At 35.1% G+C, this 20,814-nt stretch overlaps 1 protein-coding gene across 2 annotated transcripts in view; it reads right to left on the bottom strand.

The window, feature by feature from the left end:
- Nucleotides 1-20,346, bottom strand: part of LOC149774873 (uncharacterized) — an 82,141-nt gene extending 61,795 nt beyond the window's left edge. For both annotated transcript variants that reach the window (XM_089944710.1, XM_089944709.1), the window contains exons 1-6: nucleotides 20,227-20,346; nucleotides 18,126-18,199; nucleotides 15,903-16,032; nucleotides 10,495-10,632; nucleotides 8,149-8,335; nucleotides 6,571-6,671 (exon numbers count right to left, since the gene is read on the bottom strand). In XM_089944710.1, the coding sequence (XP_089800836.1) occupies nucleotides 6,571-6,671; nucleotides 8,149-8,335; nucleotides 10,495-10,632; nucleotides 15,903-16,032; nucleotides 18,126-18,149 (580 nt within the window). In that variant the 5' untranslated portion in view covers nucleotides 18,150-18,199; nucleotides 20,227-20,346. The remainder of the gene's footprint in view (nucleotides 1-6,570; nucleotides 6,672-8,148; nucleotides 8,336-10,494; nucleotides 10,633-15,902; nucleotides 16,033-18,125; nucleotides 18,200-20,226) is intronic.
- Nucleotides 20,347-20,814: the final 468 nt, after the last annotated feature.

The following is a 20,814-nucleotide window of genomic DNA, read 5'->3' on the forward strand; positions in this document are numbered from 1 at the left end:
AAATGTAGCATATTAATTACACAGTAAGTGATGACAACGCTCATGCTTTGTGCAAATACAGAATATATATGTACCAATCAGGGCCAGCCTAAGGACGATTGGACCGATTTGGCCAATCAGCGCTATGCTCATAGGACCCTGTGCGTTAGTAATTTTTAAAAATATATCTATAGAGATAAAGTAATTATAAAGTGCTGGAAGAAAGTTTTAAGTTCAATATCATAAAAACTTATTTTAAAAGGTTATTTCCAAATGATGTGCTCACAGGGCTCCCTGCAAAATGATCCAAATTGGCCATGCATTTGCTAAAGCCATTACTAGTACGAAAGAATGACATCAAAAGACAGAATAAACCAGTCCAGAAACAAAATAAAATTTATTCAGAGACAAAAGCCGAAGGCTTCATACACTGATGACACAAAAAGATTAATTTGATAAACAAAGAGTGTCACAGGCTGCACTACAGTGAACAGATGACAACTTGATGTGTGAATTTCAATAACTGTAACATCAAAATGGCAACAAACAACATCAACCTTTTACAATGACTATCAAATCTGGAAAACGATGATCACTTATTAAAGACAAAGACAAGATGTAATTCAGCCCAGGCTTTACGGATTGAACTTTAATGACAAACAACATACTCAACCACTAAAATGAAGCCATTTAAGAAGGTTTCTGATTATGACGTTATTGGGATTGCATGGGTTTTTGCCAAATATAACGAAACAATATGAACTGCTGAACTGACTAATTATATCCAATGACTACTCAATTTAGAGAAGGAAAGGTTAATTTTAATTGGGATTCATTCAACTTCAGAGTTACAATGACAGTTAGTGACTGGTTAATGGCCTGTAGCATAAGACAGTACCTGCTATCAGTAGGATTTAGAAAACCAGTCACCAGACTCAACTACTGTCTTGTTTAGAACAAACCATCTTAAGTAGTCATGGTTACAAAGAATTAAATACAGGTCTATGGTGCTGATCTCTGTTTTCGCAATACAATCATTCATAGCAGTGTGGAATTGCTTATTTTGCAAACAAAACTTATAGTCACTGTTCAGTTCTGCAGTTGGTTACTAACAACAGTGTATTTATATAATAAAATCCATCTGTGCAGGATGAATGTGGCTGTATATGACAGGTTTTTGCTAACAGCTGTGGTCATTCAAGGCAGGATGTACTGTATACCATCCATTCAGGAAAGGTAAGCATAACAAAATTTTAATGATATGGTGGCCATACTGGCTGTCCAAGCAGTGCCATTTTCATTTAGGGCCAACTAAATCATGTCCAAGCAGTGCCATTTTCATTTAGGGCCAACTAAATCATGTCCAAGCAGTGCCATTTTCATTTAGGGCCAACTAAATCATGTCCAAGCAGTGCCATTTTCATTTAGGGCCAACTAAATCATGTCCAAGCAGTGCCATTTTCATTTAGGGCCAACTAAATCATGTCCAAGCAGTGCCATTTTTATTTAGGGCCAACTAAATCATGTCCAAGCAGTGCCATTTTCATTTAGGGCCAACTAAATCATGGGTTTCATGTCTAAAGTTTCATGTCAATCCTCCAGGTAGGAGAAGTAATGATGACAAATCTGTGTTAACAGATGTCCAATAGACATCAGACATCAACAGATGTCCAATAGACATCAGACATCAACAGATGTCCAATAGAATCAGACATCAACAGATGTCCAATAGACATCAGACATCAACAGATGTCCAATAGAATCAGACATCAACGGATGTCCAATAGACATCAGACATCAACAGATGTCCAATAGAATCAGACATCAACAGATGTCCAATAGAATCAGGCATCAACAGATGTCCAATAGAATCAGACATCAACAGATGTCCAATAGAATCAGGCATCAACAGATGTCCAATAGAATCAGACATCAACAGATGTCCAATAGACATCAGACATCAACAGATGTCCAATAGACATCAGACATTAACAGATGTCCAATAGACATCAGACATCAACAGATGTCCAATAGACATCAGACATCAACAGATGTCCAATAGAATCAGACATCAACGGATGTCCAATAGAATCAGACATCAACGGATGTCCAATAGAATCAGACATCAACGGATGTCCAATAGAATCAGACATCAACGGATGTCCAATAGACATCAGACATCAACGGATGTCCAATAGACATCAGACATCAACAGATGTCCAACAGACATCAGACATCAACAGATGTCCAATAGAATCAGACATCAACAGATGTCCAATAGAATCAGACATCAACAGATGTCCAATAGACATCAGACATCAACAGATATCCAATAGAATCAGACATCAACAGATGTCCAATAGAATCAGACATCAATGGATGTCCAATAGAATCAGACATCAACAGATGTCCAATAGACATCAGACATCAACAGATGTCCAATAGACATCAGACATCAACAGATGTCCAATAGGCATCAGACATCAACAGATGTCCAGTAGACATCAGACATCAACAATGTCCAATAGACATCAAAAGCCATCCCATAAATGTTTAATCGGTGAAACTAAAAACAACAAACATAGAAAGTGGTGCCATATTTCAAGGTGTTCTTCAGATATATCCACCAATTGATATAAATGATAAAAGTCCCATCACATTTCTTTGTGTTAATATGCTTACAAGCCAGAAAGCTAAAATCCTAATGTCATGACCTTTGACCTAAAACAGCCAGACAGTTGACTATCATCTTTTTAGATGGAAAGCAAAAAAATACAAAGTCTGCTCCAAATTCACTTGCACAAAATCACAATTTTCAAGAGCTCAATGAATTACAAAAATGTAAGCAATGATAACCAGCTTCACCCCTTTCTAAACTAGGTCTGGTTGTAAGCAATGATAACCAGCTTCACCCCTTTCTAAACTAGGTCTGGTTGTAAGCAATGATAACCAGCTTCACCCCTTTCTAAGCTAGGTCTAGTTGTAAGCAATGATAACCAGCTTCACCCCTTTCTAAACTAGGTCTGGTTGTAAGCTATGATAACCAGCTTCACCCCTTTCTAAACTAGGTCTGGTTGTAAGCAATGATAACCAGCTTCACCCCTTTCTAAACTAGGTCTAGTTGTAAGCAATGATAACCAGCTTGACCCCTTTCTAAATTAGGTCTAGTTGTAAGCAATGATAACCAGCTTGACCCCTTTCTAAACTAGGTCTAGTTGTAAGCAATGATAACCAGCTTCACCCCTTTCTAAACTAGGTCTGGTTGTAAGCAACGATAACCAGCTTCACCCCTTTCTAAACTAAGTCTGGTTGTAAGCAATGATAACCAGCTTCACCCCTTTCTAAACTAGGTCTAGTTGTAAGCAATGATAACCACCTTCACCCTTTTCTAAACTAGGTCTGGTTGTAAGCAATGATAACCAGCTTCAACCCTTTCTAAACTAGGTCTAGTTGTAAGCAATGATAACCAGCTTGACCCCTTTCTAAATTAGGTCCGGTTGTAAGCAATGATAACCAGCTTTACCCCTTTCTAAGCTAGGTCTAGTTGTAAGCAATGATAACCACCTTCACCCTTTTCTAAACTAGGTCTGGTTGTAAGCAATGATAACCAACTTCACCCCTTTCTAAACTAGGTCTAGATGTCAAAACTCCTTAAGAGATGCAGATATATCAGTGGTCAAATGTGCACCATTTTCATTCAGAACCAATTAAATTAGTGCATGAACCATTTTGGTGAAAACTCCATGTCAACCCCACCAATCATGCAAGATTAGTAGGGATAACCAGATTTTCAAGATGGCTAAGGTGCCATGTTGGACATGGTATGAAGTCTTTTGGTAAATACCTCAAGCTGATACAGCATTCCGTTTGAGACAAACAATGATAATAAGATTTCAGAGATGACTGCCATGTTTGACATGATATGGAGTCTTTTGGTGAACACCCCATGCAGATATAGCTTTCAGTATGCAGCCCTATTGGATGTTAAAACACAGACCATTTTCAATTAAGACCAACTGGACACTATAAAAAGCCTTTTTGTGACAACCCCATGGCAACAAGACCATCTGTTAAGAAACTAACAGATTTTCAATATGGCTATCATGGCAGCCATACTTGATATCCGATTGGCACCATTTACATTTAGGACAAACTAGATGGCATAAAAGTCTTTCTGTGAAAGACCCTTGCTACAAATTATCCATTTAAAAGAGGTACAGGAAGCTATAAGGAGATTCTCAAAATAGCCACTATACTGGCAATATTGTTAGCCAGATTGGCACCATTGTATTTAGGCCTAACTAGCTGTAAGATGTCTTTTAGTAAAATACAATGTTAGGAAGTTTTTAGTAAAATACAATGTTAGGAAGTCTTTTAGTAAAGTACATTCTTAGGAAGCCTTTTAGTAAAATACAATGTTAGGAAATCTTTTGGTTAAATACAATGTTAGGAAGTTTGTTAGTAAAATACAATGTCAAGAAGTCTTTTGATAAAAAAACAAAAACATATGTAGGTATGGCATCTGTTTAGAAGCTGTGATAACAAAGATTTGGTGTTCCTGTTGGATATCAGATATGCACCATTTTTGTTTAGTATCAAGTTAACATCACAAGTCTTTAAATTGTAACCACATGTAAATATAACTGTCCATTATGTAGCAGTGATACAGTGTTTTCCAACACTGAGACTGTGGCAGCCAGAATGGATGTCAGAAGGGAACCATTTTTAATTCATGACCAACTAGACATAATAAGAAGTCATTCAGTGAAAACTCCATGTCAGTAAAACAATTTTTCTGTGGGAAGATTTTCTGGTTCATTGCCATGGTCGCCAAATTTGGATGTCACCTTGGTACAACTTTCAGTTAGAACCAAATATAAGATTTTCAAAATGGGTGTTGTGTTGGCCATATTGCATGTAGTTCCATACCCTAGCTAATAAAAGACATGAGAAACCAAATTCATGTTGGGAGCAACTTCCTCTGGTTTACATGTTTTTGAGCAAATGGAGGAAAGAAAAGGTGTGTTGAAGTAATGTAGATTTTACAACCTATGACTACAATGGGAGTGAACAGAAACCTTGAGTGTGAGACACAAATGCTTTTTCACAGTTTGAAATATTCTTAAATATTGTGGATTATTAAATATTTCATGTTTGGAATAGGACTCAGACAACTATCTGGCAATTATTAAATGAACAAGGTACCAGTCTTCAAGTGGGGAATACTAGATACACTGAACAGGATACCAGTCTTTAAGTGGGGAATACTAGATACACTAAGCAGGGTACCAATCTTGAAGTGGGGAATACAAGATTCACTGAGCAGGATACCAGTCTTGAAGTGGGGAATACTAGATAGACTGAGCAGGGTACCAGTTTTGAAGTGGGGAATACTTGATACTCTGAGCAGGGTACCAGTTTTGAAGTGGGGAATACTAGACATACTGAGCATGATACCAGTCTTCAAGTGGTGTGTGTGTGTGTGAGACTTAGATTTTTAACGTAGCTTTAACAATTTTTCAGTCATATCACTACGATGTCTGCAGTGTGACAGTTTATAGTGATGTCTAGCACTGGGGAATCATGCCACAGACATGTAGCATGATGTCCCATCCGGTCACATTATCCTGACACCAGGCCGACCAGTCCTAACACTAACCTCTTAATGCTGAGCGCCAAGCAAGGCAGCTGTGTGTACCATTTTTGTAAGTCTTTGGTATGACTCGGCCGGGGTTCGAACCTGTGACCTCCCACATCCAAGGCGTACACTCTACACACTAGGCCACCGGAGCGGTGTCTTGAAGTGGGGAATACTAGATACATTGAGCAGGGTACCAGTCTTGAAGTGAAGAATACTAGATACATTGAGCAGGGTACCAGTCGTGAAGTGGGGAACACTATATACCATACTTAACAGTTCAAGTTCAAAGCCATTGACTGTATTATCAACATGAAATTTTTCTTCCTTAATTTTCCAAGACTGTTATGAGTGCATTCAACTTCAAGATAGATTTTGTTTGTGCATGAACACAATTTTGATTTTTTTTGCCAACCAAGACTCTTGATTAAATGCGATTTTAAAGGTATCTTCCTTTAGGGACATATATCTAAAAAGATACAGCAAAAAGAACTCGATTTTGTTTCTTTTGAAACTTTGTGCTAATTTCACTGAAAAAGTAAATGGGTCAACTAGTGCAGAAAACAGTCCTATTTTCTCAAAGTTAACATTGATGTCTAAAGAAAATGCATGTTGACTATTCAGTAATCATGGTTACAGTGGATTAAATAAATGTTAGCAGTTTTAATATGTTATTGCGATGCAGTCATTTACAGCAGTGTCAAAACGCTCATTTTATTTAACCATCATGGCCACTAGTTGCGTTTCTTTAGAAAGTCAAACATTCCATGACTGTGGTCATAAATGGACAGTGGTCACTCAAATCAAGTTTAACTTTATCACCACAAACAACTGTCTTCTTCATTTAGAAACAACACTCTCCTAATTCCAATGAAAAGCAGAGAACATCAATTCCAGGAATTGGCTTGTTAACATTTTTACTGATCTGTATTTTTATCCTATTTTTCACATACCAGTCCATGGTTTATTTGTTGGTACTGGTAATGAAGTCTTTGCTGTCCAATCCGGGTTGATGGGTTTCAAAATAGCGCTGAAGTTGCTTCTTGCTGGTGAGCTGAAGTACAATTTTTAAAAAAGTAAATTGTATTATTGACCAAACATGATTCAAATGAATCTATCTAAGTGTTTAAAACATCTTTACATACTCAACAGAACATAACCTAAATGAATATCAGTCAAAAGTAACTAACAATGTCTTTATACACTCAATAAAATAGTAAAACTTTTTATTCCAAGGAAATTATGGACCAAACAGTTTTGTTGCTTATGGATCCCTGTGGAGGCGGTAGAGTCCTTTGTGGGGAATTTCAATATACAGGTGAAATCAGGGAAGAAGTTTAGGAATGTTGCTCTCTCTCAGATCAGGTGCCCATTAATTCAAGATGTCTGATCATAGCTTGACTGTACAATCATTTTTGATCTGCCATAAATAGCTTCTCAATTACAACCATATTTCAGGAGTACAACCATGAATAACAATTACATAAGCACTAAGAATCATATTACATGCAAGACAAAACTTTTATGGTAATATGCTAGCAATATCTTTACTACAAGTATGCCCTCCATTTTGTTTGTACACCACTACTGATTTTAAACATGAAAAGCATTCAAATTAATTAAAAAATGCACACAACTTAGTTATTTCATTTACTGATTTATAATTTCTAAGCTGATTGTTGCCTAGGGGTCCCTGACACTGTCAACTTATTTGCTTCATTGCAAACAGATGCTACCAATGTAAACAAGAAGACATACTGCTTGTTGTCTATTTCTGGTTTTTAGATTGGTCTATTTTGGTTAAAACCTGTGTCATCTGCATTTAATATCTGCAATGTCTAGCTATAATATTTCTAAACAATTTAAAGAAATAAACAGGAGGAACTATTGTATATATGTTTTCAAAAATATACAACTCCAAGATTTATCAAAGACTGCAAACTACATCAGATCTGCTACTTGAAAATATAGACTGACCCAAGCAAATGTGGCAACCGCATTGCTAAAGAAACTCAAAACAACAAAAAGCTAACAGTGTTTGGGATCCCACAGCAACAATCATTTTAGAACTTATAAATCAATGAATGAAATGACCAAGTTTAATGCATTTTTTTTATACACTTGATGCCTTTTGTTTTTTAAATCAGTAGAAGAATATAAAAAACAGGATGGTGAGAGAATACTATAGTACTGTGGTGACTTTATCTTTGGTAATATGCTAGTTATATTAAGGGGTAACGTTACCTGGTAGGTAATATACTAGATATACACAGGGGTAACTTTACCTGGTCAGTAATGTCCTAGCATTAACTAGGGGTAACTTTACCTGGTCAGTAATGTCCTAGTATTAACTAGGGGTAACTTTACCTGGTCAGTAATATCCTAGTATTAACTAGGGGTAACTTTACCTGGTCAGTAATGTCCTAGTATTAACCAGGGGTAACGTTACCTGGTCAGTAATGTGCTAGTATTAACCTGGGGTAACTTTACCTGGTCTGTATAGTGCTAGTATTAACTAAGGGTAACTTTACCTGGTCGGTAATGTGGTAGTGTTTACTGGGGGTGCACAAGAACAGTCTTGAAGAACCTTCCCTATACACCTGATGTCTTTACTATCAATGCAGTTTGAAGGGTCCAGTCCACATTTTCCAACCTCTAAACTGCAGATACAAACTGTCCAACAATAACCATCAATGCATTTCAAGTCCTTCTTGATTCCTATAATAAAAACAAAATTGACATAGAAAACCACCTGGAATTCCAGGTTTCCTAAAAATAGCTATTCCATTCATTAATTAACTTCCCTACGCATTTAAAGTTAATCAATCAAAACAAGAAAATCCTATACAAGGACATGATCATGGTAAACGATGCAAACATTTAAATCTTTTAATTTTCCAGCATAAAATTCCTTTTTACTCAGTTATAATTAAGAAATAATGTATGATTTGTTTGGGAAAATGTATTTTGTCATGCAGAAAAGTGACACAGCATTATACAAGTTCATTTATAAGGAAAGGATCTTGGATAACAAATGTGGGTATGCTACTAATGCTGAGAAAAATGGAAAAATGTCCAAGTTGACCCAAATGGGGTGTACAAGAAAAGAAAGTGGTCAGATCAAAAGCTGTGAGTATATAGAAATGAAGGTGATTTGATCAAAGGCAGTTAGTATATGGAAATGAAAATGCCTGGATCAAATGCAGTTTGTATACAGAAGTGAAAGTGATCTGATCAAAAGCAGTTTGTATACAGAAGTGAAAGTAATTGGATCAAAATCAGTTTGTACACAGAAATGAAAGTGACTAGATCACAGCAGTTTGTAAATTGAAATGAAAGAGCAAGAGGAATTTATTTAATCATTGTTGGACAACATGACAATGGTGTACCAATAAGTAAACTAATCAAATAAATCACAAATATAACTCTTATCAGTTGTCTTATTAGGAGTTATTTTTTTTACTTACCCAGAAATTACAAATAATAACAAATCTCCCATTTTTCCCTGCTTGGAATTCATAGCATTTTTGCTATGCAGTAATTTCTGGTAAATTAAAAACTTCAAACACCACAATTACTCATAAAGTGCATTTTCTAGACAAAGAAAACAAAAATGAACATTTTTTTTACATATCTGAATTTTACATGCTTTACTGTATTAAACTTTGTTGGAAAGTTAAGTCATATAATGAAAGATTAATTTCCTTAAAAGTTGGTTGAGAAATTACACTGAATAATTCTACAAGTATTCGTATAGTAGGCAACTCTCATAAACTGTTTGCAAAAATACCCATCATGATCTGTCCCATATTTAAGCATACCAATGTGGTTATGACAAACATGGACTTTCCAGAGGTACTTTTTATAAGTGAAGTCCAAACGGACTCAACACAGATCCTAATCTGCTATCACATAATGTGCCAGCAGATCTTCATCTGTTCAATCTGAAATCAGACTTGACTCGAAGTGATTATACACAGTACAGACACCCTGCTGAAGGCATTTACTTTGCATAAAATCTGGTGCAAGCATGCATCCCTCAAACTATGGTCATACATACTATTTTAATTTGCATTTCTTTTAATATAAGACTTATTGTTTCATATACATACAACTAAGGATTGCATGCCTATTATATTTTCAGTGTGCCAATCTAAGAGATCTGACATTTGTAAAACTATCCAACTTATTCAAGAAATGAAAAAACAAGCAATGAAAAAACATTCATTTAGGTACATTTGTACTTTATCCATTAAGTTGCAGTTTTGGAATATTCATAGGTCAATGCAGGAGGTTAGCTTCTCATGAATGAAAGAAAAACACAGTCTGTGGCTGTATCATTGTAATGTAATATTGGTTTTCTGCAAAAACATAATTAGCTATGGTGCATTTACACTAATTTATAGAGACTTTGTGATTCTGAAGCAATAAGCCTTTATATTTATAGTTACTGTGACATGGAAGGGGGGGGGGTAGTGGGAGGGGGTAGAGTGTTTACAGCTTTAGCCATTGGGATTGACTTGACTATTGGGCAGGTAGATATGTTAGATTTTGCTGCATAATCAGAGAAATATAATGGTTGTAAATTTACATTTTGATTTTTCTTATTATTTTTCAAGGCCTGGTCATTCTCATCTTATGATTTTTCAAGGCCTGGACAAGCTGACGTAATCTCATGTGATGATTTTTCAAGTCCTGGATGAGTTGAATTTTCTCATCTCATGATTTACCAGAACCATGGATGAGTCGATACTTCCCATATGATTTTCAAGGCCTGGATAAGCTGACCTAATTTCATGTGATGATTTTTAAGTCCTGAATGAGCTGAATTTTCTCATCTTATGATTTATCAATGCCTGGATGAGTTTAATTCTTACCCTCCTCTGTACACTGAGGTTCTGCAATGCACATGGGTGAACTGCTAGAGTTTGTCTCATCTGGCTGATATTGACCAATCAGACACTTCCTTATGCTGTCCTCTGCTCCATTTTCTGTGCATGGTACCGCTTCAAATCCTAGCCAGGAAGGAATTAAAAATAATAAAAAGATAAAGGAACGATAATTGCACAGGAGTCAAGAAGTCACACCTCTGCTCAATCCACAATGATTAATTCTCTATGCCATCTCATCATTTCTGATCCTGTCCAATCATTTCATATCCTATCCCATCATTCCCCATCCTATCCCATCATTCCCACCACAAGATTCAGATTGTGATTGTAAATTGTTTTGCATCACAAGCAATTAATCACTAAAGTTTCATACTGGTATCTTAATTTTAAAAAGGAATCCCGTTTTGTCTCTAGTGGTGTGTATAGTCAGTCCACTGTCAGATGCTACTGTTTGTTGAAAAGAGGCCATGAAAAGCATTTCTGTCTGCTCATAAATATTACTTATATGTTCATGTACTACTGTGATAACAAAGACAGTTTAGACCTAAAATATTGTTTGTTAGTTATTAATTTCCTCTGTCATTTCCAAAGACATTACAGTCCAGACAAATCTAAATGGGACACTACTTGCCTACATAAAAATTAAGATAGCTTTTTTATAATTTTAAGTAGGTAAAACTAAGAGAGTTTAGTACAAATTTTTGTATTCTGATTTATAACCTATAAAAATTGTCTTGAAAAAATAATGTTAAAAAATTAAAAAATTTCACTCATTGATACATGTGATGCATCTGTCTGACAGATGACGTGATGCTATGTCATAATAATTTATGGAAACTAAAGAGTAAGATGTGCATTTTGTAATGTGTTTGAAAACTAAAAAAATTTATACATTAAGCATTTGACAATTTACGAATTTACATACAAAGCGTCTGCAATCTTCCACTTTCACTGTCATATGAGTAAAATTTACAGTTGTATTGTTTTTAAAAATAGATGTAATAGATTTATGTTAATCCTTATCCAGATAATGAAAGAAAACATCAGTTAATTATCTAATTTTTCCATCCTGTTATGTGAGTTACAAGTAAACGACTGTGATGATGTGGCAAGCAATATTTTGAAACGAAAATTGACAGTTAAGTTACTTTATTAAAGATATGATATTTGATCATTGATCCATAACTATTTTAATGTAAAAATGAAACATTTAAAATTTCATGGTATTTGTCCCACAGGATTGGTTAAAGAGCATATCTTATACCCTTTCCCCTTCAATCTGGGTAAAGATTGTTCCAGGTCCAAACTTGGTTGCATATCTTAAACAGTAAATTAAAAAATAGCTATAGGGTGGGGATTTTGCCCAGTTTGTTCAAATATCTAAATACGTTAGATATGAAATTCTCCCTGACCCCACAAAAGGACTTTATTTCTATTATCCCACCAAAGACCAATTCATTTGCCCTTCAAAAAATGTTGACAAGAGAGTGAAAAATGAGCGGGATCATACATTGGTCCTTTTAAAGGTTATGAAATTTGTGGATAAACTGGCTCCAAATAACAATAGTCCCTCACTATAAAGCCACCACATTATAACTCTTATAATATGCATGGTATATGGATCAAGTGAAATTGGTCAAGTTTAGTTTTATCATTGTTACTTAGTTTACTGCACTGTTTGGCTGTTTCTTGACTCATGTCAACTAATATGTTTTGTTTTTAAATTATTATACTCTTTTTGTTTTCTTCTCTACAATGCACATCAAATTATAAGTACTGATGTAACATCCACATCCCTTATGTATAACATGGGTCATTAGTATGGCTCCTGTAACCAGCATCATAAAGGGAGAGTACTCTGCCATATATAAGTATACTAATGAGAATGGTGGTATAAGAACAAGGCACAGTGATGGCTAAGCTTTGCTATGTAGCAAACAGCAATTTTTTAAAACTTAATGGTGACAAAGTATACCATCTGGCAATTTTTTGGAAAATTTTGTTTTGGCTCTTTAAACTTGTATATGCAGTCTTGGGTTTGGGGTGGAGAAATTCAAAGGCACGATGCAAGGAAGACAAAATTGGATATATAATGAACCAGGAGCTATCTATTGTTACATAAACAAATCACTTGTTCATCTTGACAAATACATCTTAAGCACATTTATACATCATAATCCGACTATGCAGACAACTAGCTTGGCTACTGTAAGATCTGATACACATTTATACATCATAATCTGATTTTACAGACACCTAGCTTGGGTACTGTTAAGATCTGATACACATTTATACATCATAATCCGATTATGCAGACACCTAGCTTGGCTACTGTAAGATCTGATACACATTTATACATCATAATCCAATTATGCAGATACCTAGCTTGGCTACTGTAAGATCTGATACACATTTATACATCATAATCCAATTATGCAGACACCTAGCTTGGCTACTGTAAGATCTGATACACATTTATACATCATAATCTGATTATGCAGACAAATAGCTTGGCTACTGTAAGATCTGATACACATTTATACATCATAATCTGATTATGCAGACACCTAGCTTGGCTACTGTAAGATCTGATACACATTTTTACATCATAATCCGATTTTGCAGACACCTAGCTTGGGTACTGTAAGATCTGATACACTCAGGTAGTCATGCTGCTGGATTAATTACAATTGATTAATGGAGGGCCCCGAGTGGCCGAGTGGTCTAAAGTGCTCACTATTACAGATCACTGCTATCTCACCTCTGTCTGCATGGGTTTGAGTCTCGGGTTCAACCTATATGGATATGTGAGAAAGCTTGCCAGTAGCTTCTCGTGGGTCAGTGGTTCTTTCCGGGATTTTCCCGGGTTCTTCCTCCACCATTAATACTGGCCGCCATGTATAGCCTATCTTGTGCTGAAAAATGGCGTTAAACCCCACAACAACAACAACAATTAATTAACCTTTGATGATGTTTTGTTTTCAAAAGTACCCCAAAAAAATAGTTTTGCATAAAGTTCACAGAAAACTGATTACCTCTGAAGCACTATTTGTTCTATTTAAATACTAAGCAGATAAACAAAATCTGACCTCTTCATCAAAGCAAGCTGACTACAATTTAGAATAAAATTAAAGCACCTTTCATAAAATGAAGCCAGCACCAAACTTAAATAAAAGCAATGGAAGCTGATTGATTGTTGCATTTTCCAAAGTGAATCAAACACTTTTGATTGTGCCGTGAAAGTTGCTATTTTGAAGGACAAATGTATAGGCTTACGATCACTACCACAGATGGCATCAATGGCAAATAAAATTTCAAATCTTTTGAAACCATATACATGCAAAGATGTTTGTTAAACTTTTTATTCATTAACGTGTTTTCATTCCCCTATTAACAGCCTCATCCCCTTAGTAGCCTCATCAACACAGCTGACCAAAATCTAGGCCATGTATATGTGACATGTAAACAACTATAAGTCACGTGCTTCTGGCAACCATGAATTTAATTGTTTAGTGACACGTTTTTATTGAGAGTGGGACAGATCAAACAAGGACAAATTTATTTTCTACTTACTAGTTATTTGTGCTTTCTAATGTGATGTGAATGTTATATAAATTTTCTAACATGTGATCCATACTATGGAATTTTCACATACACGTACATTACTTTATTTATTATGGATTCTTCTACACAGTTGTAAGTTGTCAATACAAGTGTATTTCAGATTAGTTTTGTCTTCAATGAATCAAAATTTTAACTGTTTATTTTCTCTCAGTGTCAAATCCTACTCACTAACGTCAGGTCACCTCTTACAGATTTCACTTGTATATGACATTTGATCTTGTAGCACTCCAACACTTTTCTCTACATCTACATAAGTCGACAATATTACCATAGTAACAGGAATATCGAGATAAACGGGATGTTTTGTATCATGAAAATGGCATTTTGTTGTTTTAAACTGGCGAAAAACTAATGACGTTAGCGAATGTTTGGGAGACAACTTTATTAATGCCAGTGCCATCCCTGCAAGAACAAAGAACTAAATCAGAATTTCTTAGACCATAAAAAGACATATCCTTTCTTGCATATATCATACTAGACTGTGAAAAGTTATCTTCCTTGGCAAGATATGAGAACAAGGTACACTGTTCTTGTAGTTCTTCTTGCCATAATTCCTAGAACCTTCTTTATAACCATTAAGAACCTTGACAGATATTGATATGTACATGTATCGCAATCTATATTTTGATAAAACTAGGCTTTGGCAGTAAAATATGTATTTGTACCATTGATGATTATTATGAATGGCAAACAAATCTGACATTGCAATAAGATTATTATGAATGGCAGACAAATCTGACATTGCAATTATGATTATTATGAATGGCAAACAAATCTGACATTGCAATAAGATTATTATGAATGGCAAACAAATCTGACATTGCAATAAGATTATTATGAATGGCAGACAAATTTGACATTGCAATAAGATTATTATGAATGGCAAACAAATCTGACATTGCAATAAGATTATTATGAATGGCAGACAAATCTGACATTGCAATAAGATTATTATGAATGGCAAACAAATCTGACATTGCAATAAGATTATTATGAATGGCAGACAAATCTGACATTGCAATTACGATTATTATGAATGGCAGACAAATCTGACATTGCAATTATGATTATTATGAATGGCAGACAAATCTGACATTGCAATTATGATTATTATGAATGGCAAACAAATCTGACATTGCAATTATGATTATTATGAATGGCAGACAAATCTGACATTGCAATTATGATTATTATGAATGGCAAACAAATCTGACATTGCAATTATGATTATTATGAATGGCAGACAAATCTGACATTGCAATTATGATTATTATGAATGGCAGACAAATCTGACATTGCAATTATGATTATTATGAATGGCAGACAAATCTGACATTGCAATAAGATTATTATGAATGGCAGACAAATCTGACATTGCAATAAGATTATTATGAATGGCAGACAAATCTGACATTGCAATTATGATTATTATGAATGGCAGACAAATCTGACATTGCAATTATGATTATTATGAATGGCAGACAAATCTGACATTGCAATTATGAATTGGAGGTGAAGATTTGGACTGGGTACTAGGCTTATGAAAAGGGAATAATATAATAACAGTGGTAATGTATTAACTTCCTATTAAACATGGGGTCTTTTGTGCCAATTTCGCAAGATATAACCATAACTGTTATTATGATTTTATTGTTTTATTCAAGCTTTAAGACTGAAAAAATTCTTTTTTTTGTTGTTTTGACTAAATTGCTCAAACAACATGAAAATGCCATCCTAAAACAAGGAAGCTAAATATTAGTTTAAATTACCTTGTTTAACAAGGATTTCTCTGCAGCATAGTAATTTCTTTGTTTCTGGATTCCAGAGCTCATAAAGGCCATCTCTGCATAAAGGTTTGGCAACCAAGAACTTGATATATAAGACTATAAAACCAAATGTCTGGAAAAAAGAAATAATACATTCTGTATGTATGAAAATGATTTGATTACACATGGCTACAACTACTTGTACATATGAAGATGATTTGATACACAGGGCTACTACTACTTGTACATATGAAGATGATTTGATTACACAAGGCTACAAATAAACATTTATGAAGATGATTTGAATACACAGGGCTACAACTAAGTATGTAGGAAGATGACTTGATTACACAGGGCTACAACTAAGTATGCATGAAGATGATTTGAATAAAGAGGGCTACAACTAAGCATGTATGAAGATGATATGAATACAAAGGGCTACAACTAAGCATGTATAAAGATGATATGAATACACAGGGCTACAACTAAGCATGTATAAAGATGATTTGATTACACAGGGCTACAGCTACTTGTATAAATGAAGATGATTTGATTACACAGGGCTACAACTAAACATGTATGAAGATGATTTGATTACACAGGACTACAACTAAACATGTATGAAGATGATTTGAATACACAGGACTACAACTAAGTATGTATGAAGATGACTTGATTACACAGGGCTACAACTAAGCATGTATGAGGATGATTTGAATACACAGGGCTACAACTAAGTAGTTTGTATAAAGATGATATTCTTACACTGGTCTACAACTAAGTATGTATAAGATGATATTCTTACACAGGGCTACAGCTACATGTATGTATGAAGATGATTTGATTACACAGGGCTACTACTACTTGTAGGTATGAAGATGATTTTATTACACAGGGCTACTATTACTTGTACATATGAAGATGATTGGATTCCACAGGGCTACTACTACTTGTATGTGTGAAGATGATTTGATTACACAGGGCTACTATTACTTGTACATATGAAGATGATTTGATTACACAGGGCTATTACTACTTGTACATATGAAGATGATTTGATTACACAGGGCTACAACTACTAGTATATATGAAGATGATTGGATTCCACAGGGCTACTACTACTTGTATGTGTGAAGACGATTTGATTACACAGGGCTACTATTACTTGTACATATGAAGATGATTTGATTACACAGGGCTACTACTACTTGTACATATGAAGATGATTTGATTACACAGGGCTACTACTACTTGTACATATGAAGATGATTTAAATACACAGGGCTACTACTACTTGTGTATATGAAGATGATTTGATTACACAGGGCTACTACTACTTGTGTATATGAAGATGATTTAAATACACAGGGCTACTACTACTTGTGTATATGAAGATGATTTGATTACACAGGGCTACTACTACTTGTACATATGAAGATGGTTTAAATACACAGGGCTACTGCAACTTGTAGATATGAAGATGATTTGATTCCACAGGGCTACTACTACTTGTAGGTATGAAGATGATTTTATTACACTGGGCTACTATTACTTGTATGTATGAAGATGATTTGATTACACTGGGCTAGTGGTCTCCCTCATGAATGGCCTGACTAGCAGCTACCCACTTTTTACAGCCAGAATCCCTTGGTACTGACACGTTTGTGTTCAAAAGTACCCCTTATGAAAGATACTCTTCACTGTTTTGCATCATCATCAATGTTTGATGACAGATCAACATCATTTCTATAAAATAAATGGCACTTATGCCATGATTCTTTCTGGTAAAGTTTACTTTATTTTGTTAATAAATTGTTGTTGTTTTGTTTGGGTTATCACTTGTGCAAATTTTACAGCCTTTTTACCAGACTGTTTTCTTCTATTTAATTTCTTAGGATCACATTACAATAAAAGTCCTCTGAAGTTACTGGTTCGTTGTTCCTTTTAGCAACAGCAGTCATATTTGATAGCAGATCAGCAATATCTGTGAAACAAACACCCTCACACTAGGATACTCTTTCATCCCAAATGTTAATTCACTGATGTAGAATAGGTCTGATGTCTACTCCTTAATGTACTGAGAGGCAACTGTTGGAGGTAGGAGTCATGATGGCACAGTTCACAACATGCTTGATTCAAGGCTGAGAGGGTACAGGTTCAAGTATTTCTCTCAAGGGAAAAATATAGTATAGTTTTATCAAATAATTTACATTTGAAACGTCTCACCTTTGAGGTACCTCTGTTCATCATCTATTGGAATAAGATCTAGCATCCTGGAGTACTAAACTTGCACACTTTATCTGAAAGATACATAAAACAAGAGGCCCAAGTAGGCTCATCTGATTCACATAACTTAACAATTGTCCATTTCACTATGCAGACTTAGATATTATTGTAAGAATACATCCTGTGTAGGCAATCTCCCAAACTTTATATCACATTACATAAATATCCTAATAAATGTACTTTCAAAAGATATAGGATATTTTTTTTTAAATTGGTGAACAATGGACATTTTTTAAAAAATCGAGTGGTGAAGAAACTCAGTATTTCCATTAGTGGCAAAGTCACATATTTACTCTTGAGACGACAATTATTCCCTTGTCATAAACAAATTTTCTTTTTATGCTCGAACATACTGGCTATCAAGATTTACTTCATAAAAGACTAAGTTGTTGCTGCTGTTGTTTTTGTAGGGTTTAACACCATTTTTTTAGCACATGATAGGCTATACATGGCGACCAGTATTAATGATGGAGGAAGAACCCGGGAAAAAACCCGGAAAGAACTGACCCACGAGAAGCTACTGGCAAGCTTTCTCACATACCTACATTAGCCAAATCCAGGATTCAAACCCATGCAGACAGAGGTGAGATGGCAGTGATCCGTAATGGAAAGCGCTTTAGACCACTCGGCCACTCGAGGTTCCAAAGACTGAAGTAGCATATATCTTACTGGATCCCATGTGATGTCAATGGTTTACTGTTTATGGTCTTCTGTGTTTTGTGATTGTTCAATCAAACAATATAAACAGTAACATGATTCTCTGTTCCAATTTGAAGTAAAATAGCACATTATGAAAAAAAGGATTTGCACCTTAATGGATTTGAACTGGAGTCATCTTTAATAGGAACAGCCATATTAACCTCTGGACAATGAAGCATCTATGAATAAATTTGAATTTCTTACTTATAATGTCATTTGCATCTATTTGACGGCCAGTGAAAAATTATATCCTATAAGCTAACATTTCAAGTTTGATCAAAATTAGAGAAGAAATATCATCTCCAGGGTGGAAGAATGTTCAACCAATCAGATGCAGAATCACCTCATTAATATGCACAGATCTCACTCATATCTAATTCATCAGGGATCCTGATGACATAAGCACATATTCCAAGTTTGAACACTAATAATACAACATTTAGCCTCTTGAGTGGCAACAAGGTGAGCTAAACTGATACTAGATTGCTTCAATATGAATTTATCTCGCTCATTATTAAATCCATCCATGACCTTGATGATACAAGTCTATGGTTCTAGTGTGATCAAAACTGGATCAGAAATACGGCCTCCTGAAGTAAAAAGCATGATCACCTCATTATTATGTATAGACCTCATTCATGATCAAACTCATCCATGATTTTGATGATAAAATTCTTTATCCCAACTTCTATTGAAATTATATCTGAAATATGGAATCTATAGTGGCAACCATCAATTTTTGACAGAATGATGATGCATGAGAGACAATACATGACACATGACAAGATAAATGATGCATAACAGACAAGACATGATGTGTGACAGACAATACATGATGTGTAACCGAATACATTATGCACAAAGTGCTATTAGCTCACTTGACCTGATATTCCGGCCAGTTAAAAATTAATAGTGTATAAGGAGTAATTGATACCGTGCTGTATTATGATGTTTGCTTTACCATACAAGAACATATGGGTATAATGTGTGACCAAAGAAATATATAGCGAGAGATGATATGACTAACGAAAAAGACTGTATGGTCCTTGTGTTTTCAAAGGAAGCTTTATAGGGGACAGAGAGCTTCGGTTCCATTGGGTCCCAAGTCTTCTAGAGTTGAAGACAGAACGGAAACTGTATCCAAGAAAGCTGAAGTCGACAGAAGTGAGGTGGCTTGACACCGCATCCAAAGAAATTCACAGACCCAAAGCTCAGAAATATCTGCTCGATATGCCAAGGCATAGATAGGTTTATCAGAACCTTGGCTATGGAAGATAACCCCACCCCAACCATATAACTCATCACAAAGTCTATGATTTATGTATGTTTTGCCCTAATTTACCTGGTTTCTGGATTTGTGGCATAGTTGCTTTTTTATCAACCCCTTATGTCGTGCCTATCATTTCTGTATTTTGAGCGCAGCACAAGTATTTTAAATTGTTGAATAAATGTCCAATAATATAACATCATAAAAGCTATAAATAGTTACACGACACTTATTCACATATTACTGGGAAAAACTAGGGAAAACCCGTCAACCAGTAAGGCTATATATAGAGTAGCAACAGGATACGCCGCTAAAGGGCACTGGCGAGCAAGATTAAAATTGTCTCAAAATGTCAACCTCATTACACCCGGTACTTTCTTTGGTTTAATATGTAAAAATGCAACATTATTACATCTGAATATATTCATGGTTGAAAGGTCAAATGTCTATATTTAGTGTATATGACACTGGGCCATTTCTACAACTTATTCAGCGGAAAAAAACGAAAACCGAATTTTTCAAAACGCTGAAAACTAAGTAAAGAACATATACGCTCACCTACACCTACGAGAATAATGGTAAAATGTGTGCGAATATTTGCAGAAAACCCAAGAATTACGTTTCTTTTAAACGTCACCCATGCCAGCAAGAACGGTAACTCTC

Source organism: Sinohyriopsis cumingii, unplaced genomic scaffold (genome assembly GCF_028554795.1).
Source record: "Sinohyriopsis cumingii isolate HCF-2022 unplaced genomic scaffold, ASM2855479v2 utg000127l, whole genome shotgun sequence".
NCBI classification, from domain to species: domain Eukaryota; kingdom Metazoa; phylum Mollusca; class Bivalvia; order Unionida; family Unionidae; genus Sinohyriopsis; species Sinohyriopsis cumingii.